Below are 26456 nucleotides of genomic sequence, written 5' to 3'. Positions count from 1 at the left end.
ATCAAGTCCCTCTCCCCCATCAGCCCGAAGAGCCATCAGGGCTCCCTAACCTGTGGGAAGTCCAAGGACCGCCCACCTCCATCCAGGTTCAGTAAGTTGAGCATCCAAACTGCCCAGGCCCCCCCTTTTTTTGCCATACAAGTTTAGGAAAACTTTACCACTGGTCATCAGTGGTCCAGAAAACACTGTATTAATTCGCACTGATTTCATTCAGGTCTTAAAATCAATTTCCCTTTTGACTCAGAGCTCTATGGTTTTCTTATATGTGAAGCACTGTACTCTAGGATTTTCCATATAGAAACCAGAAAAGGATTCTGTAACAAACTTGTAGAAGTGAAACTAGACTATGGCTATATTGCTTCTTGGGAAATAGATTATGGGGTGTGATTTGTACACTCCCCTATAATAGAAAGCAAAAGACAAGGAAAACTCAAATGTCAAAACTCAAAGGAATTTCTGCAACTAATCAAGAAAAAATAGGGGAAGGCTGCTGTATAAGATTACAAAGGCAACAAAAAGTAAGTTTAAGCACAACTTATTAAGGCTGCATATAGAAATAAAATACATGTCAACCCAAAGGCTAAAGGAAATCGATAAATATCAATGTGCCCAGTGCTGCTAGAATGGAAACATGCTCTTTTATTTACCTGCTACAGAGGAATAAAGTAAAGGTGGCACCTTAAGCTAATAAAACATTAAATAAAAAAATCTCTGAGGTTCTCCACATTCAAAGCTACCGTGTTAAATGGCCATTTTTAGTAGATATCTATAGACAACATTCTCATTGCTTCTTTTGGCATGTTTACAAGGAAGTGAACAGTTTTGCTAATATTAATAGGAAATAGACATCAACTTTAATAAAAAAATAAAATCTAGGTGCTTTAAATTAATAAAAAGGATACACATGGGAAAACACAACTATATTTGCAATTCCAAAATGAACCATGGAAAGGAAAAGTCAAATGATTTGACTGCCAATTCAGTCAACTCAGGACAAAGCACACCATGAACGGAGGATATCCCGGGATCGCCATAGCCATTATTAACACAACTCCCACATTCCGGAACACTCAACACAGTTGAAAGAAAGATAACAGCCTCCTCAACCAGGAAACCTCCTCCATGTTTTGCCCACTCTCACACCCTCAGCTCTGCTCAAACATATCCTCCTTAGGAGACATTGAAACACACATCTGTGTTTCCCTGTTTCCTTTATAGCACTCATTAACACTGCATATTTTGTAGTTTTTCATTATTGTCTGAAGGTTTATTTCTGGTATTTCAGCCCCAGGAAGCTAAATTTTGGATAATTGTACTACAGTTGTATTTCCTTCTGCAAATGCAGAGTCAAAAGAATGAGCAGTACCAATGTCCATTTTCTATTTAGGCCTTTTCATGGATCTGCAGATTAAAGAATCATAAGGGGATGAAACCATAGATACCACAGTCATTAAAGTGTGTGCATGCAAGTATGAAGACCTGAGTTCAGGTACAAATGCCCACATAAAAGCAAGGCAGCAACATGAGTGTGTAACCCCAACGCTGGGTGTGGATTGCAGAAATTTACTGGATGATTCACCACAAAGGCTTGTGGAACTCCATAGCCATGTGCACATAGTCATGAACACATTCACAAAGAAAAGGAGGGTAAAAAGTTTGAATTCCCCGATACTGTTTGGTTTGTGGGGAAGTAGTCAATAAATGCCTTTGAACCCCCAATTCTGTACCTTCAAGTATATCACACAGCTGTTTCCTTGGACAATGTGAGCCACTATTATCTGGAAATGCTCACCAAGACTATGTGCTGAATTGCTCACCTGTGTATTTTTCAACATCGTGTGTGTTTTTCAATGTATTTATTTGGCATATGATAGTATGTCTCCTCCATATATATTTAAAAGTACCTCTTCAGCAATATACAGGTTTATCTAAGAAAATGTATGTAATCAGCAATAATACAGAAATAATTTCATATTCTTTGGGTAAGCCTAGAAGTTAGTATAAAGGTGGAAGTCTGTAAAAGTAATCACATCATTTAATTTAGCAAACATTTGTTAAGTCAACGTTCATGAATAAGATATTAGATCCTGGAAAACCAATGGTAGTCCATGCTTCTAAAAGTATTAAGTCTGTGTAAAGATAAGGCACTTTTATAACATCTCAGTATAGCAAACAGAATAAGTCATCTCTTACCAAAGGAAATTCATGACCACCCTGCCTGTGAGCATTCAGTGTCTTATCATATGATGGAGTTTTCTGGGGGCCAAAAGGCATAGACTCTCACATACTAGAACACTGAATAATCATATCACAGGATTCTCAAGGTGGTAACTGGAGAACCCTATCAACACACATACAGGAATATAGCAATGTGGTATTGAGAAACTTCAGTCAAAATGTCTTGCAAAACCATCAGCAAGGTGTCTTGCTGAGCAGTAAGCAGCTGCAAGTGTTTGTCTTGCAACAGGGGATTTTAAAGTTTTGTATCTCAGTTCCAAAGAAAGATAAATGTCTCCAGGTCTAAAAATGGGTGCCCTTTTATACATAAGAAAATTCTTTATCTTGATGCCCACATAATAAAATGGCATGTGTGCTTTAAAAAGCCCTATACCACCAGATACCTTGGTAGCACTGCCTCCTGACAGTGTGAGCCAAGAATATGGTACTGGGCTGAGGAGTGAGGAAGCCTGCCACCCCATTGTATAATTAGAACCACTGGCCTCCTAGGACTTCACTGGTTTAGAAAATAGCTGAATTTTATGGAGTTTTGTTTATTTTTCCATTGCTCTTGACCTTGATTACTAAGAAAGGAGACGATAATTTAATTTTCAAACACTTATTTGGGAATGTAAATGATCAATTAGAGGAGGCCTCTACTACAGTTTGTCCTGTTTTTTTCCTTTCTTTCTTCTGTACTTGCTGTCTTCTCTTCTTGCAGCTCCAAGAGACCAATTTGATATCAAAACAATAAAGCTCACCATACTAACCTGATCTGTATTAATCATTCTTCTTTTCTTGGCTATTGTTTTACCCTACACAACTCTCCAGTTGATATTTGCAAGACAACTTGCTATTTCTGCATAACGGAGAACAGCCCTGAATAGTTGCAGTAGCTGTCAGTTAGCATGGCAAAGGCGCCATCTTCTTTTCCTTCACACCTCAGCCCCTAACAAGCATCACAATGCTTGCTATTGAATTATACCATGTTCCTATCATTTGCCAGTTGTTCAAATTTTTGATCCACTGAGTTCATTAGAGAAGAAAAAAAAGTAAAAATATGTACTTATTGAGTAAAAATCAGTCAATCCAATAAGCACATCTACAATCATTCAGATCACCAAAATTTACTGCTGCTGTTGGTGGTGCTATTAGTCTGATATTAATGCTGGAATCATATGAGGGGGAAATGTGCTAAGCTTGCATAGAGGTCAGGCTTTTATTGACATAAACATGCCTGATAAAATTTACTTAGTATTCTAATTGAATAAATATTTATTATGCAAATGAGCAAAGAAGATATTTGAGACAGCATCTTCATTCCAATCTAAATAAAAGCTTCTCTCACTAAAGCAGGGATTAAAAGCCTCCATTTTGGAATCAGAATAAGGTCATATTCTTGTTGCACCTGTGCAACTGAACCAGGGAACCCTCCACCCACAAAAGTGTTCTGGTCTCCCCCAGTTTCTTCTGCAGTCCAATTCCTTGTGTAGAATTGGAAACTCAACGGGAAACACGGATGAGCAAAGAGTCAAATCAATGCTTTCCTTTAGGTAAAAAGTACCTTCCCACTCATGATCATGACCCTAGAATAATGATTCTCAACTTTCCTTTTACTATAACCCCGCATATATTTCCACATGTTGTGGTGACTGCCAACCATAAAATTATATCATTGCTACTTTGTAACTGCAATCCTGTTACTGTTATGAATCACAGTGTAAATATTAGTAATGCAGGATATCTGATAAGCATCCCTGAGAAAGGGTTTTTTAACTCCAAAAGGAGTCATGACTCACAGGTTGAGAACCACTGCTCATAGATGCTGAAACCACCCATCACAAAAAGCATTACTTTGAGCACTCAGGAATCCTTTCCACGTACTCCTTAAACAGTCCCTCATTCCCTTGGAAGTACTGTAGTCAGATCATAAGAAAAGGGTAATAGTATGAAAGACCAAAATATGAAAATTAGTATTTAATATATTTAATGACAACAAAACCGTAGCTCTGCAGAAACCTTAAAGTGAGATGTCCTTTTAACTTTGCCTTCTGATGTTAAGAAGTACTTTGCTTTTAAGTAACTTGACCCTTGGCTATGAACCTTCTTACACAAACTCTTCTGGATGTATTGGTGCATTTTCTCCACAAGGAACTTATGACATTTAATCATTTCTGATGATTCAGCTTTCGTTGCTATCTTAGTACGAGCAAATAAATAAGGTAACAATTCTTTCTTTCAGTTGTATACTTAAAACTAAAAGAGTTTTAGCAAATTAAATGTACTGAGCATTATTAAGCAAAATAAAGCATTCCCTCATTCATTCATTCATTCATTCATTCATTCATTATTTGCTGAGTGGTTCTGAAATTGCTACCAAGTGTGCAGGACTGTACTTGACCTTGGGGTAAAATGGCGGCAAGCGACACTAAACCTGAAGGACAATAGTAGGCTAATTCCTATTTTATGTTCTTCTCTGAGACTTCTTAACTCTCTTCATCTTCCTCTACAGTGTTTCCACTATCATAGTCTATATGTTATTTGGACAAAACACTTCAATGAGAATATTGATCAAGAGATTTACTGCGAGCTGGCTTGCTGGTCAATCATGAGGAACTGAGTATGTGTCCTTAGCATTCATATAAAAGCTGGGTTCAGAGAAATACAATGCAATTCCATATTGGGAGATCTGGGGATAAGCAGACCTTGGGGACACACCTGACAGCAAATCTACCTAAGAGGCATGCCCAAATCAAAGAGAAACTTCAGAAAAAAAAAATATGTGGGGGAGTGATGTGAAATGACACCTGGCATTTTCCATACAATAAACATAAGAACAAGTGGACTGTTCTGCTGTTCTAGTTAGGGTTACTTTTTCTATGAAGAGACACCATGAACACGGCAACCTAAAGAACACATGTAATTAGGGACGTGCTTACAATTTTAGAGGTTAAGTACATGATCCTCATGACGGGGGCACAGCAGAAGGCAGGCAAACAGGCATGGTGCTGACCAGTAGCTAGGAGTTTAGGCATTGAGACACGGCAGGGGGCAGAGAGGGGGAGAGAGTCCACTGGGAATGGCATGGGCTTTTGGAACCTGAAAGCCCCCCTCCAGTGACTCACCTCCTCCAACAAGGCCACACCTCCTAATTCTTCCCTAACAGTTCCACCAACTGCAGAGTAAGCATTCAAATACATGACCCAATGGGGGCCATTTTTTTTTTTTTTTTTTTTTTGGTGCCCGAATGCCTCCTTAAGGCTATCATGAAGATTTTAGAGTTTTTTCTTAGGATCCCTCTCTAGGAATCTTTGTGTTGAGCAAATTTCGTGGGGCCTATTTAGTAAAAAATACTTAGGAATTACATGGCTAATACCACAAATATTGTGGTATATGAAATGACTTGGGGGAAGTGAGGAAGATAGCTGAGTCAGAAAAGTGCTCTCTGAACAAATATGAAGACCTGAGTTCATATTTTTTTTTTCAGTTCATGTAAAAAGTTAGGTACAGGAACCTGTTTCTATAACTCTGGTTCTGGAGAGCATAGTCGAGTAGATCCTGCTATTTGCTAACAAGCCAGTATAGACAAAACTTTGAGTGCTTGGTTCACTGATAGAATCTGTCCCTTCAAAAAAATAATGGAAAGAAAGAAAGAAAAAAAGGAAAAAAGAAAAAAGAAAGAAAGAAAGGAAGGAAGGAAGGAAGGAAGGAAGAAAGAAAGAAAGAAAGAAAGAAAGAAAGAAAGAAAGAAAGAGAGGACATGATGTTGGGAGAGCAATTTTCTAGGACTTCCTGGGGTAATTGGGAGGAGGCAAACATAAGTGTGACCAAGACACATCTTCTAATATATGAACTTTTCAAGGAATATACTAAAATATTTTAAAAATAGAAATAAAAATAATATTTAAAAGGTAGTGGGTTATGGGGACACTCCAGACATGATTCTCTGGCCTCTACAAGTGTATACACCTGGACATATATGCATCACACATTCACACATGGAATGAAAGGAGAAAAATGAAAAGAAATACTTGAACAGATTTTCTGTTGTTTCTAATTTGTCTTTGCCTCTAAGGTTCTCAACAGCTTGTTGATTTGCTTACTTGTTCGTATTTCCCGTCAAAGATCACCCCTGATGTCCTGAAGAAGAATACTCAAATACTGAGAGTAAGGGATAGGGATGGGGTTGCTCCTGGCATCTAGAGCAGAGCTCAGGGTGTTAAATCTCTAAAATATGGAACTCCACCCCACACTGAAGAATGCTGTCACCAAAATGTCAATAGCACCAAGGTTAGGAAGCCCTTATCTACATGAACCAAGTGGTTGATCTGATTTCTATAATAATGACTGTCCATGTTCACATTTGATTCTACAGAGGCGGAAAAGGGGCAGAGATACAGCAGCTTGATACAAATAGTCCTTCTCTTTCAGGCTTTTTTTTTTCTCTACAGAAAAGAAGGATGAACTGAATTTTCACCTTACAGACCTTAGGTTTTATATTATTATTATTTGCTGTATATTTATTGGTATCCTTTAAGGGAAAACAGATTTTTGCTAAAATAAGTACATAAAAATACTAACTAATGCTTTCCATAAGGGCTTACTTTTATTCTCCTTCAGATCTGAAGCAGATCTCAGATATCATTTCTCAAAAGCAGGATATTGGCTTTCTTCAATGAAACTGATCTGGCCAGCCTACCCACCTAGCGTGACCACCTACAGCAGATGCTGTAGCAAATATCTGAGTCTTAAGGATATCTCCATGTAACTGAAGCAGTCAAAATGAAAACATACTTGATAAAATACGCACTAAGTGACCTTAAAATCATTTTGTTGTCTCTGGTTGTGTTTTAGATTATCAAATATCTACTTGATGTACCAAATGTCTACTTGATTTTTGTGCCACTTTGCTTCTACAGCAAAAAACAGTACCATGTGTTGGCAAGAGTCATCTGCTCAGAGTAACAAATGCTGAACAGCAACTCCAAATGCTCAGAAACACACAGTGACCATCAGAGAGCACAGCTGGAGGGCTTATGTGTACTGGGTCATGAATATACTGACATATTGATTATCACAGATTAGTTTTTCTTACTCTAGACTGCAGCACTCATGATATCTACAAAGAAATCTCTTATGGAAACATCTAGTCTAAAATACCAATACATCATTACCCATAAACGTACAAAGATATGAGGTCTTGTTATTTTTTTTAAATTCTTTAATTTCACTCTCTCCCAGGCTCCTACAGAAGCTGCCTCCCATCAATATTTCTCTACAAACATATTACGTACCACAAGCTATCGCTTTTTTTTTTATCCTGTTATACTCTAAACTCACACCATTTAAATATTCTGGACCCAATTGAACTACAACATAAACGAACTATTATATTAAGGATGTTGCTTGGTATACCATGTCAAAACTTCAAAAACTGCTTATTATTCAAAATAGGGAAAAGGGTGCTTTTTTAATTAATAAATACTAGCCAAAAAATAGCAATTTTTATAATCACAGCACATATACAATTTCCAAACAGGATCAATAAAACCTGATTGATCCTACATATCTCACTTCCAACCAGAAATGGGATTTTAACCAGGCTGGCCTTGAGAGAGACTAGGCAGTGGCCTCCTAAAGACAGGATCATGAGAAAAAAAAGATCTTCTGAGGAGCTTCCTTGATCCAAGGACTTTCTCTGGTGTCTGTTTATATAACAATAATATGGTCTTCTTGCTAGTCTTCTAAGACTGATCTCTTAGTCCTGTTTAGAAGGAACACTGAAGTGTTTAGAGAGTAGATTATTTGTTTCGGAACCCAAGTTCCTAAGAAGAAAAGCAGCGAGGAGGCTTCGGAGGGTGACATGGTAGAAGAAGACAGCAGGATGCTGAAGCGCACATAGGGGAAGGAGAGCCAACAAAAAATAAGCTTGTTTGAAAATGCCACACAAGCAAACCTAGTGCTTTGCATGCTAATTTTTTTAAAGAATGAAATAGGTAAATCCATAAAAATAAAATGTTCTGTTGACTTCAAATGCCAATCAGCACCTGCTTTCCTTTGTCTGAAGAGCAGGAAACTGGCACTTACTGAATGCCTCAGAAGCCCTAAGCACCCTGTGGCCTGTGAGCACTTGGTGGTTTCTATTGTCTTCAGGGTAGCTCACAAACAGAGCAGGGCATGCCATGCCCGTGGGCACACAAGGAGGCTAATATTCGGAGACTGAGGTCACATATAAGCTTTTCTAGGTCTTGATTCTAAGAACAAGTTCATTCAAATTTCTGTACCATGTAATCTATTGTCTTTCATATAAAACAAATGATAATGATCAGATGCACAATAGTCAGTATTTTGAGCAGCATTTCCTCCAAGCCAGAGGGTCTGTCCATCCCTGCCCTGTCTTTACTTCAGTGCTCACTCCTTAACAAAAGCAGACCTTTCTGCTGTGTCTAGGCTACATGTGTGGTTTAAGTCAGTTTTGTGAATGTTAATATTTTTTATCCCGGGAATCTGTCTTTCTTGCTGTTTGTGCAGTATTTGGGGGTTTGGAGGGAGGTCTGCAGGGAAGGAAAAAAAAAAAGAATTCACTTAAATCCTCTTACAAAGGATTCGAATTAATAAAGCACCCAACTGTAAAAGAAAGAGGGAAAGGCAGGCATCAAGACATTTCAGCTCTGTTATACAAAATCCTGCACTGTTTGAAAACAACTAGTTTCTGAATTGGGTTTTTCCTCAGAAATTTGACTTCATGTAAAAATAGGCAAGATGGCTTGGTTTCCCAAGATTTGGAGAGATGTCTGTCAGTAACTTTTCACAGAGGGACACATCCTCTGGGACCTTACTCACAGAGCAAACCCTTGTGTTTAATACTGCTATAGCAAGCAGATAAAGGCACGTTTTTATGCGTAACATTTTTGGAAGGGTCAGTTGGCACTGAATGCATACTGTCTGGTGGAGGTTATAGTTAAACACAGGATGAAGCCAGGAGTTTGCGGACCAAAGCAAGGGGAAACCTGTGTTCTCTACATATGATGTTGCAGTAAAATTTATCCATAAATTCCATAAAGTTCTATTCTATTTTAATGCCTCAGAAAAGGCTGTTCTCACATAAACAGATAAAAATCATACAGTTTGCATTCCTAGTCTGGATGAATATGATCTAACTGGGGCTGTAATTATAATTTTCTAAATCGAATAACTGGATGAAATTGCTGAAATGCCTAATTCACAACTGTAGTAATAATACAATAAGGAAAGCAATCTGGTCTCAGGATAGTACTGTCAGGGCTGAGTAATGGTGGGTATTCAAGTCAGTGTCCAGAAGTATTGCTCCTTTCCGAACTCAAGGACACAAAATCCCCAACAATGCAGCTTTGCTGGAATCCAGCATGAAGGTCATAATTGCACATGAAGAAGCAAGCCAGATGGGAGGCTGTGAAGTGTGTTTTGTAATGTGGAATGAAAACACACACTCGCTGGCACTGCTTTCTTAGCTTCAAACACTCATAAACAGCAATGATAACTCAATGATCCTGTCTGAAACAGGATTCTTTGATTCTTCTCTGGGGAATAAAAAGTGGGAGGGAATTTCTGCGAAACAAAAGCATTGCAGAATCCAGATTTCTTAAGTGTGTGTGTGTGTACAAGTGTGTCTGTGTGAGTGTGTATATATGTGTGTGTGTGTTTCTGTATGTATATTTGTGTATTCAATGTCTGTGAGTGTATATGTGTGTATCTGTGTGAGAGTGGTTTATATATGTGGGTGTGTGTGAGCATGTCTGTTAGACATAAATATAGGAGATTATTTGAGAATAAAAGAGCCAGCTGGAGGGGTATGGAGACAAGAGAGGGTAACAGCATGGTGAGGTGAGAAAAATACGTGATACATGCATATGAACATGTTATAATGAAAGCCATTATTTTATATAAGCAACATACATTAATAAAGTGCTAGTTTTAATGATCTTGTAGGATATGAACATAGATGCTTAAAGTCTATAAAGCATAACAAGAGCTAAAAATAAATAATTGCATTTACAAAATATAAATATCTATACAATATGTAAATGTTTGCATGGCTCTGTATTTTAAAAAGAAACCCAAGTGTACTTAATAAAACAGATTACAACAGAAACAGAGCGTTTTACTAGTTATTACGAATTATTATTTCCTGTTTAAATTTTTGTTTTACCATTTGTACTTTTAATAACTCTTTCTCGTCTTTTTTTTTTTTTTAGGTCAAATCTCTTAGTTAAAAATACTTTATAAACAAAGGGCTGTATTGAGGCCAGTCATGCTTTGCTGATTCACACGCAGGAGGGGACTGCTTCTCTGAAGGTAGATTAGAGATATATAGACTAAGTAGAATTCATCTGTTTCAGTGGGAACATCTAACAGTTGCTGAAATGGAGACAAAAGTATCACGTAAACAAACCAAGAAGACACAAAAAAGGCACAATTCTCTCATCTGCGAATTACGTGTGGTTTTTGTTATGTGCATATGGAACGGCTGATCCTCCACCCACCTCCATAACCAAAAAAACTAGGTTTTCCTGCACATCTCTATGATGCCTTGGGATCCCTGGGTCAGCCTCATCAGGCTCCCCACAGAGCCGAAAGTTACAGTCACACAAAGTGACTGTTTTCTCCAGACCCACTGAATTGAAATCTGCCATGCTACCACTCCCGCTCCTCAAGTGAATCACATGCCCATTTCGTTTTGAGAAACACCATTGTGAAAACTCCAATTTCTCGAATCCTCATTTCTTCCTAGAATCTGCACACCCACATAGCCTGTGTGTGCTAAGCCTTCTATTAAGAGCGATGCATTCACATCATCAGTGAGTCTAACTTTGGCCACAGATAAGAGTTATCTGGACTGAAATTTTAAAATAATATGTTAGACTTGATTTCTATTACGTATATAAATTCAATAAGAAGAAATCGGGTCTGAAAAAAAGACTTCTAATGAAGCTCACTTGATAAAATGTGCAACTCTAGTTAAAGCACTTGCAATATCATAGTGCTTCCCTGAAAGCAGTAAGGTGGGGGTATTATATTACAGGGACTCACCCACACTTACCAAACATGCATTTAGTTGGGTGTTTCTTGTGCTTTTTTCTCGAGAGCTTCCAAAGTCGTCAGTGTGTTCTCAGCTTCCTCCTATGTGATTACCTCATCATACAGCAATCTGTGGGGAAACCCAAAGGAGTGGGGGGAAAAAAACGGAGCAACTGGAGGACTTGACAGGCAGACACAACTTGGGCAGAAAGATGAAGCCCTGAGACAGTGTTCATGCGAAAGACAGAAGATCATCCACTCGGTGTTCAGCTAATAAAGACTTGAATTGCAGAGAAAGCTGCCTGCTGCCACACCCTGTATTAAGAAGTATCTCACATAGGACTATTTACAAAACACCCTGGGCACAGCTCTTTGACAAGGTAACAATGTCTCCTACCCTGTTTTGTAAGGTTGGCACATCACTCACATGACCACCATACTTTTGAGCAAAGAGATATTCTGAAATCTGGTTATCCCAAAACAGGAAGACCAACCAGAGGCCAACCCATGTGTGGTATGTTCCCACAAAATCAGGGAGGAAGTGAGTCATGGCTGCTTGCATCATTAAAGTAAGGCATGTGTAATGTTTTAAAAGATTTATCATAAATGAATCCCTCCATTGCCATTTGCTCATTTTTTTTTCCTAGTACAGGAACTATTACAAGCCCATTATGGGATTGCCAGTTAACAGCTTTAAAAAGATGTATGTTTGGTGGTGTGTGCAAATAAGTAAAGGAAATGGGAATTTTCCTTTACACACCATATTTGGAATGTTGTTAAGTCATTCTCTTAGTCAGTTGGCCCAAATGCTAGCAGCATAATCCTAAAATGTGGATGCTGCCTTTGAAAGTCCAATTTAATCCACAGATGTGTGTAATGGCACATATAATGGCCTGCTGTAGACAAGGAAGATGCGGAGGATAATCGCAGTGCTGAGGACCAGAAGTAGCAGTGCCAGAGCATCTATTTGCTTACTTATTTAAAAAAAATCATCTTCCTGATACCCAGCACTCTATTCATTTTTATACCATACCTGCTTTCAAATAAACACCAGAGTTGAAGAGATTTAAAGACTAAGCCTCCAGGGAAAAGCTGTCATGTATGCATCTCTCCCTTCTGTAAGAAAGGAACAGACCCACCTTCATGGCAAGCACTATACCTTTGAATTATGGATATATTTACATTAAACCAACGAAGTTAAAAAGAAAGAGATGAGAAAATCCCTAGTAATAAATTTTCAAGTAAATAGTTTAAAATATTTTGAAATAAATGTGCTTTGCTTAACTTCTGAATTCCCTTGGTGTCATATTAATAAAAGGCCACAATATTGTAAATACTTAACTAAGAAACTAAAATTGAGTATGCACACATGAAGAAACACTGAGTGTGTTTTGGGGTAATTGCCTGCCTTCCTGAGAAGAAACCCTACCTCCTATTTTAGTATCAGGGATGAAACCCCTCTGTCTAGACTCCTCAGGGAGCTTTGTTTTCCCTGAGCCTGGAAGAGGTAATGTCACTTGCTAATCTCCTAGAGAGATTGAAGACCTCCTTAACTGGGAGCAGCAACATTGGCTGTCCATTCAGAGGCATTCTGCCCCCTTGTGGACGCCCAGGTGGGTTTTGATGCAAGTTGCAGAGGCTTCATTCCCTTCCCACACTCTCCTCTACTGAAAAACCTCAGGAGGTGCTCCAGTTGAAAGCTTTTGCCTCCTCCACATATGTATGCAGTTGGAGCAACAATTTCCATTTATATAATATAAAAACTCTTGGCTTCCAAATCAGACCTAAAATAAAAAATTATATGCATCATTGGTGGTTATGACTAAAAGAGGAAAATGAGGTGCTGGGGGAAAAAAAGGTGTGGATATGGCTAAAGAATGTGGACTTGAAAAAAACAAGCATAGAACTCTAGGTGAGGAAAGAGGAGTAAATGTGAATAAAAGAAAGCTATAGAAAACTAAACATGTGGCCGTCTCTCCTTGGCATTATAGCTACTGCAAACCATCTCTTGTGTTCCCCCTTGGACCAGTAATCACCAGTCATAGAGGAGGTTGTGGAAAACTGCTAATCTCAATCATTTCTAATTTAGATGAGCGTTCCCTATTCCAGCTAATTGAAACTTTTATTACATTCTACTTTCTTGATTTTTTTTTATACTATAGGGTGCATCCCTGTAAAGGGAGAGCATTAGGAAATCATGCTAGTAGAAAGAGGAGGTACCAGTTCTGAATCCCACTCCTCTTCTGAAGTTCAATTTGTTTAGACTTTGAGCTTTGGAACAGCTTACAGCTAAGTATTTTGGAAAGCGAAACGCATGTATGTTTATCATTGAAACCCAGGACATCCTGGCTCCAGAAGTTGTCTCTCTGGATAGTTCATGGGTCTTTAGGTAGTGCCGCCCATCTATATGTCATATCCAAGTCCGCTTTCACTCAGTTTCTCCTTTCTCTCAGTTTGTATTTTAATCACCACACAGAACCCCAGAATCTTCAGATTCCGGAACACTGAGGAAAGTCTCGTTTTAAAACGCTGATGGAGAACATCGTGATAGTGAATGCAACATTCCCTCTTTAAATAGTACAAACCCCTCTCAAACTCTTCCTACACACATAACCTGAGCTCTCCAAACCATGGGAGTGGGTCTCCATCCACCACACTGTCAGCTGCCATCAGTCATCCTCTGAGGAAGGCTCAAACTTCAAGGCACAGCCCCAGAATGGGGTGATCCAGTCTTCCCACAATAATAGAACTACCACTAAAGACTTTTAGAACACAAAAAGGACTTTTATTTCATCATTTTACTAAATTTAATTTCCAAGTACACATTTGCTGAGAGGTGGAATACCGAAGGCAATTTCAGACACAAAACTCCACCAAATACACAGAGTCTGAGACATGACTGCTTGAGTGAGTTATAGTCCTCTCGGTACTTTCCAGTTAAAGAAGATAAAACTAAGACAATAGAGAGGAAAAGTGAACAATATTGTTCTATAGGAAATTTGTCAAACTTCTTAAACATTCAGTCCATGGGTGCAGTGTCCATTTTTTTTTTAAAAAGGAAACTCTAATGTTCCTAAAAACACAAGACAATATTGGTATTTTTAGATGAGTATACATTCAGATACCTGCGTGAAAGTTTGTGCAATTAAACAACATGGGAAATGGTACTTGTTACCATAGTCAATGAAAATATATTTTCATTTCTATGCAAGTTAAACATTTCCATCTCCCATTTTATGTTCTGCAAAAAAAGCCACGTGCCTAGTTTATGAAACAAACTATGCTCATATGCAGTAGTAACTGAAAAGAAGCTTACCAGTTCTATCTGCATACCCCTGGGATGAATATACACCTTGCATAATCATGTGCAATGCTGGATGATGATCCTAGGTCTCTTATCACTACAAAGGTTTGCAAGCTTCTATTTGATACACGATGCCCCAAATTCAATCATTTCAGCCAAATACTCAAGCAATAATTAAGGTGAGTGATTTACAAAATGACAAACAACCCATTTGACTAAATTGACCATGTTTTGTTAACATGATGGTGCAATTGTTGTAGTTGCCCTATAAAGAAATCATTTGTAAGTGGCTATTTGTTTCAATTAGTTTTCCCCTAAGGCTCTTAGAAGTTGACTTAATTGCCTCTTGGGCCCCAAGAAAACACAGCTACATGAACAAAAGACCAACATATTAATAATATAAAAACAAATACCATGCCCCATGTGCCTTCCTCCATAGGAGAAATGTCACAAAGCACAAAGAAACTAGGGATCCAGCAGAAATCTATAGGATTATCTAATGCCTAAGATTTTATCTTACTCCAGTGTCAGGTATAATATTTGTTGAAATTCCCTTTTTTTCCCTACAGTACATGTGAACTTTAGAATAGCATCTTTTCAGAGTCATTACCCAGTGTGAAGGTCTGCACAGTAGGCAAACAGTGTAATTCAGCTCACTACATCTATTGTCTGATGATCTGGACTGGGCAGCTTCACACAGGGAGTGGATCCATTTTATAAAGACAACTTCCTTCTGCAGACAAAAGGGCTCGACTGCAGACAGCCTCTGAAGCAAGGACTGTGAATCTTTGGCATATTAAACATTCCACATACACATTTGTTCTTAGATGACCTTTCGGGACTGCTTCTTTTCATTAAGAAAGTGCAATCGTTTTTTTTTCTCCTTTTAGTATGTGATTTTGCTGTGTTGTGTACCCCTCAGAGTGAATTCAAAATAACCAAGTGCCATCGGAACTTAGAAAGAGAGATACGCTTCAATTATTTGAGATGTTATCATCACTGACATGACAGGTCAGTAACACATTCCCAAGGCTAGAAGGCTTGACGGTTTCCTGGCTGTTTAGGAAGCCTGAGGTTTGGCTCTATGAATTATAAAGAAAATAGGTTCAATTTCAGGCTCGCTAAGCTTTTCTAAATTTGTAATGTGTCATTTTTCTAGCTGCTCCTGCCCAAACTTCAATAGTACGAAAAGAACAAGGTGGAGTCTCTCTCTTTCTCTCTCTCTCTCTCTCTCTCTCTCTCTCTCTCTCTCTCTCTCTCCTTCTCCCTCTTCCTCTCCCTCTCTCATGCACACTTTAATATAGTTTGGGGGCGTTCTCGCTGCAGTTGAAAGATTTCTGGGCAGGGAAACTTGTTCTTCTGTTTACTTTATCTATTTGCACACAAAGGAATCACAGATGGGAGAGAGTGCAAATGATTATCAAAAATTGTCTCATGCATTTTAAGAATTTTTTACAAGTCAAAAATATACATCCTCCTATCTCCCCTTTTTATTCCTTAATTATATAAGAAATAGCATCTATTTCATCAGTCTCCTCCGTATATCACGGAACTGGATAAGAAATAAAGATACTTTCTTGTGAAGGAATTGTACTCGAATCCCTTTGACAAACTCCTCGAACGGCAGCAGTTTGGGCTGAGTCACCCAGCACACCCTCCATTGGTGGGGATTTAACTGTGTAAAATGACTGGTACATGAGATTAGGAAACAACACAGCCTGCAGACTTTGGCACTAGCACACGTTATGTTTTGTTTGAGTTGTTAGAGTTGTAGTTTGACGATCACAAAACAGGAATTTAAAAAATTAGAACTCTGCAGAAAACAATCAATCTTAGGTGGTTTGTTGATCCTCAGTGTAACACTCCCCATCTCCCGTTCCCACCCACCACCCCCATATATTTTTTGATTGTAATAAAAATAGAGATCTTAGCATCAGAATTTCACTTTAACCCTTCAAGGTTGCTCTGTGCCATCCCAGCCACATTTAGTGTTTGAAGCACCAAATCCACATGTTTCTTCAACCAAATGTAAATAAACCAATGAAGACTGACAGATGTCAAAGGAAGTGTTCTAAAATAAACTGTAACACAAAGTTCTCCCCCACATCATAGGGTATTAATTGTCTAGTTCAAGTACTGCCAGGCTGTATGTAGATCTGCCTCAGATAGGCTTCAGACAACACCTACAAGTGCCAATGGCTTAGAGAACAATGTCCGTGATATAAAACGGGGCAGGGATCCCCCATCCATCATCAGCGTTAAAAAGTTGCAACCTTTTGTGTGATTGGCTGCACGAGGATCTGTGCTGAGCCCGGATTTTGAGGGGAAGAGGTTAACCTCCTCAGCATGGATGCTTTGCAGTTGTTTGAGAAGTTCCCCTTCCAGAGGGCTCTCTCAGAGCTGCCGGGATTCTCAGGATCCATTGCCCTTGCCCAGGAGAGAGAGCCTTGCTTCTACCCAGTAACAGGGAAAGAAGATTTGACCTACCTGTGGAAAGACCCAACTTGGTCCCCAAAGGTCGCCTAGGCGACCCCACTGCCATTGGCAAGTCAACCTGTACACTTAAAGCGTATCAGTTTATGGAATGCTTGTTTGAAGTCCTCATTAGACATAGTGTAGATGATGGGGTTGATGAGGGAGTTAAGATAGCCTAGCCAATTGAAGAAGTCAAAGATGGCCATGTGAAACCAGCAGGCATCCTTGCAGATAGGCATCACCAGGGAGATGATGAAGAAGGGCAGCCAACACACAATAAATGCTCCTAAAATGATCCCTAGGGTCTTGGTGGCTTTGCGCTCCCTAGCGGCCATGAGCTTCTTCTTTTCCAGCAGGGCGTCTGAGATTCGCACTTTGACTTGGTTCACGTACACAGGAGACCCGGACTCACTGGGCACGTCGGGAGCCCGGGAGTTAATAGAGGTGACCGAGGACGTGGACCCAGGGGAGTCTGTTATCAGTTGGGCTCGGGTCAAGCGCTTGCCGGTCTTATTGGGTGTCTGTTTCAAAATCCGAGAGCGGGCTTCCACATAGATGCGGCCGTAGAGGGCGATGAGGAGCAAGGTGGGTAAATAGAAAGCGCCCACCGTGGAGTAGACCGTATAGAGGACGTGGTCGGTGTTCACCAAACAGTCCAGCACCTCCTCCTCTGCTTTGGCTTGACGCCAGAAGAAGGGTGGCAGCGAAATAGAGATGGAGAAGACCCACACCAGCGTTATCATGATGGCCGCCCTTCTGGGAGTCCTTTTAGCGGAATACTCCACCGCATCAGTGATGGCCCAGTAGCGGTCCAGGGCGATGACACAGAGATGCATAATGGAAGCAGTGCAACAGGTGATATCCGACGACAGCCAGAAGTCACAGACCACCTGGCCTAGTGTCCAGCGTCCAGTGACCGTGTACATGGTGCTGATGGGCATCACCAGGATGGATACCAGCAGGTCAGTGACTGCCAGAGAGGCAATCAGGTAGTTAGCCGGGGTGTGCAGCTTCCGGGTCCGATATACCGTGGCGATCACAAAGGCGTTGGAGAGCGTGGTGGCCAAGGTGATGAGAGCCAGCAGTGCAGCCAGCAGGACTTTCCAGGGCATGGCGATGGAGTCCTGGTAAATGTAGCTGTCGGCGCTGCAGTTGTGTGAAAGGTTGACAAGAGGTACCCCTGTCTGGGAGAAGGCAGGAGGCGGCGGGGCGCACTGAACTCCCTGCTCCTCCATGGCTCTCCTCGCCCTGGCTGCGGAGCGCAGCTCTTGAGCATGGAGCGGACGAGGAAAAGAGCAGAGGATGGGAGGATCATGGAGACCATGGGCTAGTCTCCTTTGCTTAGCCAGTTCCGTGGGCTCCTCAGGAACTACTCCGCCTAGGTTCTTAGCGGAAAAGAGAGGTCACAGGCGCGGCCAGCAAGTCAGCGGGCGCGTCCCCTGCACTTCCAGTGCGCCTGGCGCTGCCGCCGCGTCTTCTAGCTCCTCTCCACGCCCCGTCTTCACCCGGGTGATTAAAGCACTGGCCCACCCAGTCCAGCTCCGTTCAGGTTCCCTGGAGGCAAACAGTGGAGAAAGCTAAGTATCGCTTGAGGAGAGGTCTCAGGTCAAGTGGTACCTCTTACCCCAATTGTTCAAGGCTTAGCTTCTCCTAACCTGGGCGCTCCGGAATCTGCAGACTCCTCCCGCAGGAGTTTCTTGGTTGTGCAGACCTAAGCTTGCACGCCAGTGCAGAGTCCTGGGCTTGCATCCCCGCCCAGGGCCCCCCGCCCAGAGCCGGGCCACTTTGTGTGGCCGCCGCCTGACTTGGGAATTGTGAAGTCTGAGAGCCGAGCGGCGCCAGGTGCCGAAGCTATGCACTCCCTCCCTTTTCACGCGCTGGCCACACCGGCGAGCTGCCCCGTGGAGACGCGGCCACCAGAGGGGAGGCTCAGGGACCCGAGCTGCAGCTGCTCCAGCGGCACAGCAGCTGTCACCACCTCCCGGGTTCCAGCAGCGCCGCTGGGAGCCATGCCACGGGGCGTACAGGGCTAGGGCACCTGGAGCCGTACACCAGGAGAGGGCAGGTGTCTGGGGGAGCAGGAGGAACCCTGCGTGCGCCAGCCCGGGAGCTGGATGTGAGCCTCAGAGCCAGTGGGGCTCCTTTTATACTATCTGGGTCCAGCCTGTTCTGGCCTTGCAACTCGTGCAGTGCGGCGAGTGCAGATGCCGGCCGCCTAGCACCTTCCCTTACGCTTTCTCCCTCCCTCTTTTCCTCCCTCCCAGTTCCATTTCTGGCCACAGAACCTCCCGCCGGGTCCTACCGCCCACTCTCTCGCAGTTTCCGTCACCTCGTCCCTTCTCCCTGACCCTGATACTCAGAGTCGGGCGGGGAATGGGGAATGGGACGTCCTGTTCTTGCCTCTGCGGGCTTTGAGTCTTAGCGCTCCGCAGTAAACCCACGCCCTTAAGTCTCTGCCACAGACTTAGTGAGGGAGTCCGGGTCTAGGCTTCCGCCTACTACCACCTCCCTCTTTCCTGGAGGTTGGTGGTAGGTGGAGCAAACCCCAATCTCTGAACTCTCCTTTCTGGAATCTAACCCAGCACCAAAGGCCACACCCAGGTTAGAAGGAGGCGCCAGAGATGCTGCCTTAGAAGGAAGCAGTCAGTTTGTGCATTTTATACTTCACGCTTGGGGCTTTGAGATATCTTTAACTCTTAGTACATTAAAAACACATTTTCCTATCTACGTTTAGCAAATTGTGCTTGTCATTCAATCCTCCCTCTTTAACTCAGTGAGTCAACGGGAGAGGAGAAGCTGTCTGCAAGATTTAAGACAATGTCATAAAGGGAAGCCAGTTACTGTACGCGAAATTAAATGCTTGACTCCAGTCTCCCGCTCCAGGGGCTCCGCGGCTCAGTGCCCGAGTTTCCAGGGAAGAACTTCTTCCCCTCAGCCGGCCCAGGAAAGAGAATAAAGAGGTCTCTGAGCCTTCATCCCTACACTTATCACACTGTCTCCTTTGCCCTCCGCGAGAGGATGCTACTCAGCCACAGGGGGCAGTAAGCATGGCTGCTAGGAGCACATCCTTGTGCTCGATTTTTTGTCTGTTTTGTTTTGTTTTCATCCAGTCTGAACAGAACCAAATACAGGGTACACGCGCAAATCAAAAGTTGAAAGTGAAGGGCAATGTATAATCGGTCTTAAAAACTAAGTAATCCCCACTATAAGTCCCAAGAGCCTAAGTTTGTGTTTGGTATGTTAGATGGATCCAATAAAAGCCACAGTATAATTGATTTCATCAGGTTCTTCTCTGCAAGTGTGTTTTTAAAGACTCAAATCATTCAGTCTCGGAGGTGAGCCAGAGATCATCTGCTCTATCGGCCATCCAGTTTAAAGGGAAGAGTAAATTCAGACCTATATGAGAGACTTTTACCTAAGGTGACATGGTCCCCAACCAAGTTTCCTCCATCCTTGGCCCTCTAAGCCAGGCAAGCAGGCAAATATTAGAATGCTTTAATTGACGCTGGGTATTCTCCGCACTAAGAATATGGAGACGAACAAGGCAAATTCAAATCCAGTTTTACAGCAGTTATAATCTAAGAGAGGCAACGATAGTGAATGATGGCCAACTACATTACTGTGCTTTCATTTGGCAGTGAGTGTGGTCAAGAAAATACAACTCATTCAAGCTTAAAAAGGATCGCCTTATTACTAAGGGGTTTTAGCTGGGGTTTTAGCAGTAGATGCTGCGAAAATTAAAAATGCCATCTTTTTTTTTCTTTGTTTCTTTTCCTAAGGCCAGAAACTTCGAGCATATTAAGCAATTTTTTCAACCGCATTTTAAGGTCCTCCCCTCCCCCAGTCTTCCAACTCCATCCACCCCCCGCGGCGCTCAGTTAAAAGCTATTGAAAACAGAAGGGAAGCTGGCGAATTTAAACCACTAGGTGGGGGCGTTGACCAGGATGGAGCAAGTGTGTGGTGGAGGGACAAGAACGTGGGTACACTAGAAAACTGTTTTCACTTGCTACTCTAGTCTTTTAGGAGAGCTAGGGAAGAACTGTTCAACAGACAGGAGACGGGAGAAGAATATGAAGAACCACGGCGGTCTATTCATACCTGTTTCAAAAGAAGGACACAGAGAAAACAACTTCTTGATATTGACATTAGAGAAGCAGACACCTGTGGCAGTCCCATGGAAGACAGCTGATTCGGAGCGTCCCAAGCCCCGAGCAGACACTACTAATTGCAGACAGATTTTGAGTTTGCTTTCCGGTTAGAGCTGTATGAGGATACCATTGGAGACAGAGGGAGTTTTGGCAGAGCTCAGTGAAGAGTCACAGTTCATTAAGCTGGTTTCTGAATTTCACTCATTCCTTTCAGAATTTAAAACATATAAAAATGCAGCTGTTTGCACAGCAGTGAATATGTTTGATACAAGAAACTCACCCACTGACCCTGGGCACCAATTCCTGGCTGTTTTGTTCCCAAGTCCCAGCTCATTCAAAGGCACCTTCTTTCAAGCTAGCGGTGCACCTAGAGCTTCAAAGAAGGGTAAAAATTCACTGGGTAGAAAAAGCTCTTAATAGAGATAGCAAGACAAGATCAGGCAGTGAGTCATTTTGTAGTGGGGTATGAATCACCCTCAAGGGTACTTTCCTACGCCAGGGGACTGTGTTGCTCCCACAGGGAAATTCCAGGTGCAGTTTGGGAGGTTTTGATCTTGGTCTTATCATACCAGACCCTGAAGAGAAAGTCCCTCTCCTGGCAATCACAAGGTGTATGTCACAAAACTCAGAATTTGCTATCCAACATAGTACCTGTCTTCCAGTGAAATCCTAATTGAAAAATATCCAAGAGGCAGGTCCTCATCACAGAATGTGGGAACTAAACAGATGCTTCTTTCAAGTCTTGCTTTGTCAAATCTAAGGACAAGATTGGGTGTTTTTACTGCCGTGATATTAAATTCCCACTGGTGAAACAGCAGAGACACCATCAGCTAGCAGCTTTTTCCTAGATGGTGATAGCCCATAGCCAAGGATCTCTCAAGCATTCTCACTATCTGTGAAAAGTGATTGGTATCACTGAAAATGTAGACTCTCCCAAGGGCCTTGTTTCTCTCTATCCTTGTGTCCTTCAAGAGGAAACTATGGGAATGTTTGGGTAAGAGAAAAATGTGCAGTTCTTACAAATTCTGAGTGTTTCAGGATTCTTTTGCACATTCATTGGCCTCCATAGTAGTATTGAGAGCTGATATTCATGTCATAGTACTCTATGCTGTCTAATTTCTTAAGGATTTTGAAGATTTACTAAATAATGAAGCCAGTTCTTTATTTGGCTGCTATAGATTAGTTCCTAAGAAGGAGCAGCTCTGCTGTGTTTCTAGGTATGATGGACAAGCTATATTTACATGGAGAAAGGAGCAGTGACAAAATTAGAACATATATGTATGTGTATATATAATGTATGAAACATATCTATTTACATGACATATTTCTTTCATAATCTAAGACCTGTCTGTAATAATAAACAGTTTCTTTGCCAGTGTTCCATTGCGGTGAAGAGATGCCATGGCCATGGAGATTCTTATAAAAAAGAAGGCATTTAATTGGGGCTTGCTTACAGTTGCAGAGGTTTAGACCACTGTCATCATGATAGGGAGCGTGGAGGCAGGCAGGCAGGCAGGAAGACATGGTAGCTGAGAGTTCTACATTCATATCTAAAGAAACACTAGGCCAGGCTTGGACCTTTGAAATCTCAGAGTCTACCCCTCAGTCACATACTTCCTCCAATAAGATTTACACTTTCTCCAACAAAGCCAGACCTCTTAATCCTTTTAAATAGTACCATTCCCTGGTCACTAAATATTCAAATACAGAAACCTATGGAAGCCATTTTATTCAAGCCAGCACAGATATTTTATACAGATGCCTGCAACAAATGAAGTAATACTGATCAAAATTTAACTCAGTTCAAACTAGCTTGGTCCCACATAAGGCCTTGGTCTTGAGATACCAGTAAGCAACACTAGCATAAACTGCTTGTATGATTCACTCTACCCAGCAAGGAATCTTTCCCCTCAGGAAGGGTAGGATTTGTCTGTAAAGAAGAGTTCTCTGATGAAAAAGCAATGACACTGGATTCCCTAAACTAAAATCAGCTTTTAAGTCAGCAGCACCGTTGTGAAGCTCTGTTTAGGATGAATTCTGTCTAAAACAAAAACAAATCCGAGCATTTCACGATAAAATTGTCCATCAAGTCTGAAGAAAACAAGAAAAAAAATGCCTCCTATATTCAAAATAAGGAATTTGTTCTTTACTTTCAACCCTTAAAAAAAAAAAAAGCTTCACTGTGTAGCTTAGGTTTATAGAGAAAACAAGCCAAGCTGTGCTGTACGACTTCTATACCTGTAATTCACGAATAATAACCGTTATCCTTCACTGAGCACTGTGCACTGAGCCATATGCTGTGTGTCCCACACACACGTCTCCTTTAATTGTCACAGCTCTGACAATTGTCGTTATCATTCTCAGTTCCTGGAAGACGAAATTAAGACTCAGAGAATTTAAAGAACTCTGCTACTATCAGACAGATGGCAAGTGCTAAATTGTCCAAACTCAAGTCCCTAAAACTTCTCACTCCATCCCTTCCCCAGTGTTCTGCATGAAAATGGTCCTGCAACTCAGTCCTGGAGGCCATTTTAGCCAGTCTGCCTCCACTGTCTTTCTTTTTTTCCTCTCCTCCTCTTTCTCTTCCTCCTCCTCTTCTTCTTCTTGAGACATAACAGCAACAGTTTGTAGCTATTTGAATTTTCAGAATAACCTTATAGATACTTTCACAATTCTGAAAGGGAAGAAGAGCAATAGTGTTGATTATGGTTTTAAAATTAAGGTATAAAACTAGTTTACTATGATTATATGCGGATGGCTAATCGTGTTACAAGCAGTATTGACTGGTGAATAGAGCTTAATCTTAAGTTGAACACTCACGTGAAAGCCAGACTAAAGACTTACCTATATTTTTGCATATTTATTGTTCAGGGAAGATTCATTTTTTTTTCTATCTTTATACTCACATAGCCCTTGATTTAGAAATCATCAACTTGAATTTGATTGAATGGTGAGGAACAAGTTGCTGAACACTGTGACATTTGCATCTCTAAAATTTAGAATTTAAAATTCTAAAATAACAAAAAAAATGAATTAGTTTTCTTCCGATTTATGTATTGACCTTAACTACTTCTCTTTTTTCCATAGGGCCAAGTAATTCAAAGAAAAAAAAATGACTCCTCCTGAGAGTAAAATTATCCAAATAAAGTTATTCAAAAGGTCTAATCAAGCCAGGCATAGTGGTGCATGCCTTTAATCCCAGTACTTGGAGGTGGAGGCAGGCAGTTTTCTGAGTTCAAGGCTAGCCTGATCTACACAGTCAGTTCTAGAACAGTCGGAACTACATAGTGAAACCCTGTCTGGCAGAGAAAAAGAAAGTTTAGTCAATCATAAATCAACATTTTAGGGTGTTCATTTACTAAAATAATACAAAACTCAGAAATGTATACAAAATTAAATTTAGATGCCAACATACAAAAACTCTTATACTTTGTGTAAAATGAGTGACATTGTGGCTTCTAGTATTCCTGAAGTTTGGAAGCATCACACTAGAAATTAGGAGAAACTGTCAGGCAAGCGTATTGGATGTAGCAAGAAGCCAAACATGTCATCACTACTGTGAAGCAGAGAAAAGATTGAAGGCACAATTTAAGATTAAAAGCCTAAAAAGAATGGCAATAATAACATTACTTATATTAAAACATTAAATAGTATAACTAAAGGCTCTGCTCCAAATGATGGTAAGTAAATTTAATCTTATGTATAAATAAATAAAAGAGGGATCAGCTTCAAGAAAAGTGAGTGCCTCAAATCAAAAAGAGAAGTTAAGTTGACTTATTTGTAATTAGATTATTATTATTATTATTATTGAAGTCATTTATTTTATTTTATAACAAACACTATATCAAACTAACATTTTTTGTTTATTAGTATGTTAACCATACAGTTTTGTGAAATTTTCATATATGTACATCTATAACATGCTCTGATTATATTTATCTTCCCCAACACTAACTCTTCTTGCCCACCGCCTTTGTCACCTTACTCTTCATAAATATAGCATGTTGTTTCTTTTGAATTTGGTTTAGTTTGCATTTGTTTGGATATAGTTTTTGTTTATTTGTATATAGTTTTTGCTGTTTGATACAAGCCCTGACTGTAGCTCAGGCAGTCCTGTAGCTCGCTGTGTAGCCTAGGCTAGTTCATCCCTGCAATGATCGACTTGCTTCTGCCTCTAGAGTGCTGAGATAATAGAGATGAGTTACTGTACCTGGAGCGAGTTAATGCTGTTAACCCTGTATACAAGGGTGTTCTATTGTTTGTTTCTGTTTCAAGACTCTGTGTGGTGTTTTCATACTGTTGTTAATGCCTTTCGAATGCCTAGCTTACTGTTTCAGTCACTTATCAGCAGCTCAAATTCACACATCAAACTCAAACCAGTTCCAAGTATACAAATTATGATACATGGATTTTGCTTCTGAGTAAAAGGTAGGAAATCACAATGGTTAGTCATGCCCCTCACACTCAAGTAATAACTGAAAAAGACACATATTTTTTTTTCAAGTTTGAAGAGTTACACAAGCAAGAATTGGCCAAACAAAAATTGCAAGGAGAGAGAATTCCCCAGGTAAGCTAGTACCTGCTGTGTAAGTGATTTCCTTAAGGCATTTTCTGATTCTGTTCCTGGGTCTGGGCGGGATGCCAGTCCCAAGTTCTCCCGAGGAGCAAAGGGAAACCGAGAGAGATTTCCACTATAGTCAGGGTAGTAACATGTGATCTTTTGCTACATGTTGCTGCAAACAGAACAAGGGAGAGGTAAGAAAGCTCTAACACAATCAAATCCATTGCTCTCTGAGAGCTCAGTAGAATAATGCCCCCTGAGGAGAAAGGACTTACCAGAAAGCTGTTGGTTGTTTTCCCTTGCAGCCATCAATGCTTGTTTGTGGCTCAGTGGGGGAAATACACATGAGCAGAGGCAGAACAGAGTCTGGTGCAGGTTGAGAGCCTAAGGGGCAAAGACCCTGAAGGCTTCATCTAAAAGCAAGGCCCCAAGAACCGGATGGTTCAGAGACAGAGTGAATCTAATTGTGAATCATTCTTGTGCGCACAGTCTGGAGGCAGCCGCTGCCTTCAGGTCTTCATGCTTTATGCCTGACCTTGAAAAGGATGAATAGTAGACTCTCATTTGATGTCTCCAAGGGGCTTCTAAGTCCAATGTTTGAGTCAATTCTGTGTGTGTGTGTGTGTGTGTGTCTGTCTGTCTGTCTGTCTGTCTGTCTGTCTGTCTGTCTGTCTGTCTGTCTATCTATCTATC

At 40.9% G+C, this 26456-nt stretch overlaps 1 protein-coding gene across 3 annotated transcripts; it reads right to left on the bottom strand.

Moving 5' to 3' along the window:
- Window positions 1-14051: 14051 nt before the first annotated feature.
- On the bottom strand, window positions 14052-19747 carry Htr1b (5-hydroxytryptamine receptor 1B). 3 transcript variants are annotated; one of them, XM_026779365.1, is made up of 2 exons: window positions 19356-19747; window positions 14052-18607 (listed from the first exon to the last, which is right to left on the bottom strand). In XM_026779365.1, exon 2 carries the CDS (start codon window positions 18286-18288, stop codon window positions 17128-17130), a length of 1161 nt encoding a protein of 386 aa, XP_026635166.1. In that variant the 5' UTR covers window positions 18289-18607; window positions 19356-19747; the 3' UTR covers window positions 14052-17127. The 3 variants fall into 3 exon arrangements, with proteins under 3 accessions (XP_026635166.1, XP_005347625.1, XP_026635167.1); XM_005347568.2 differs by having other exon boundaries at window positions 19383-19747; XM_026779366.1 differs by lacking the exon at window positions 19356-19747 and adding an exon at window positions 18709-19334.
- Between the last annotated feature and the right edge of the window lie 6709 nt (window positions 19748-26456).

Source organism: Microtus ochrogaster, chromosome 5 (assembly GCF_000317375.1).
Source record: "Microtus ochrogaster isolate Prairie Vole_2 chromosome 5, MicOch1.0, whole genome shotgun sequence".
Lineage (NCBI taxonomy): Eukaryota > Metazoa > Chordata > Mammalia > Rodentia > Cricetidae > Microtus > Microtus ochrogaster.
The sequence above is the reverse complement of the archived record's forward strand: the minus strand, read 5'-3'. Positions and strand labels throughout refer to the sequence as shown.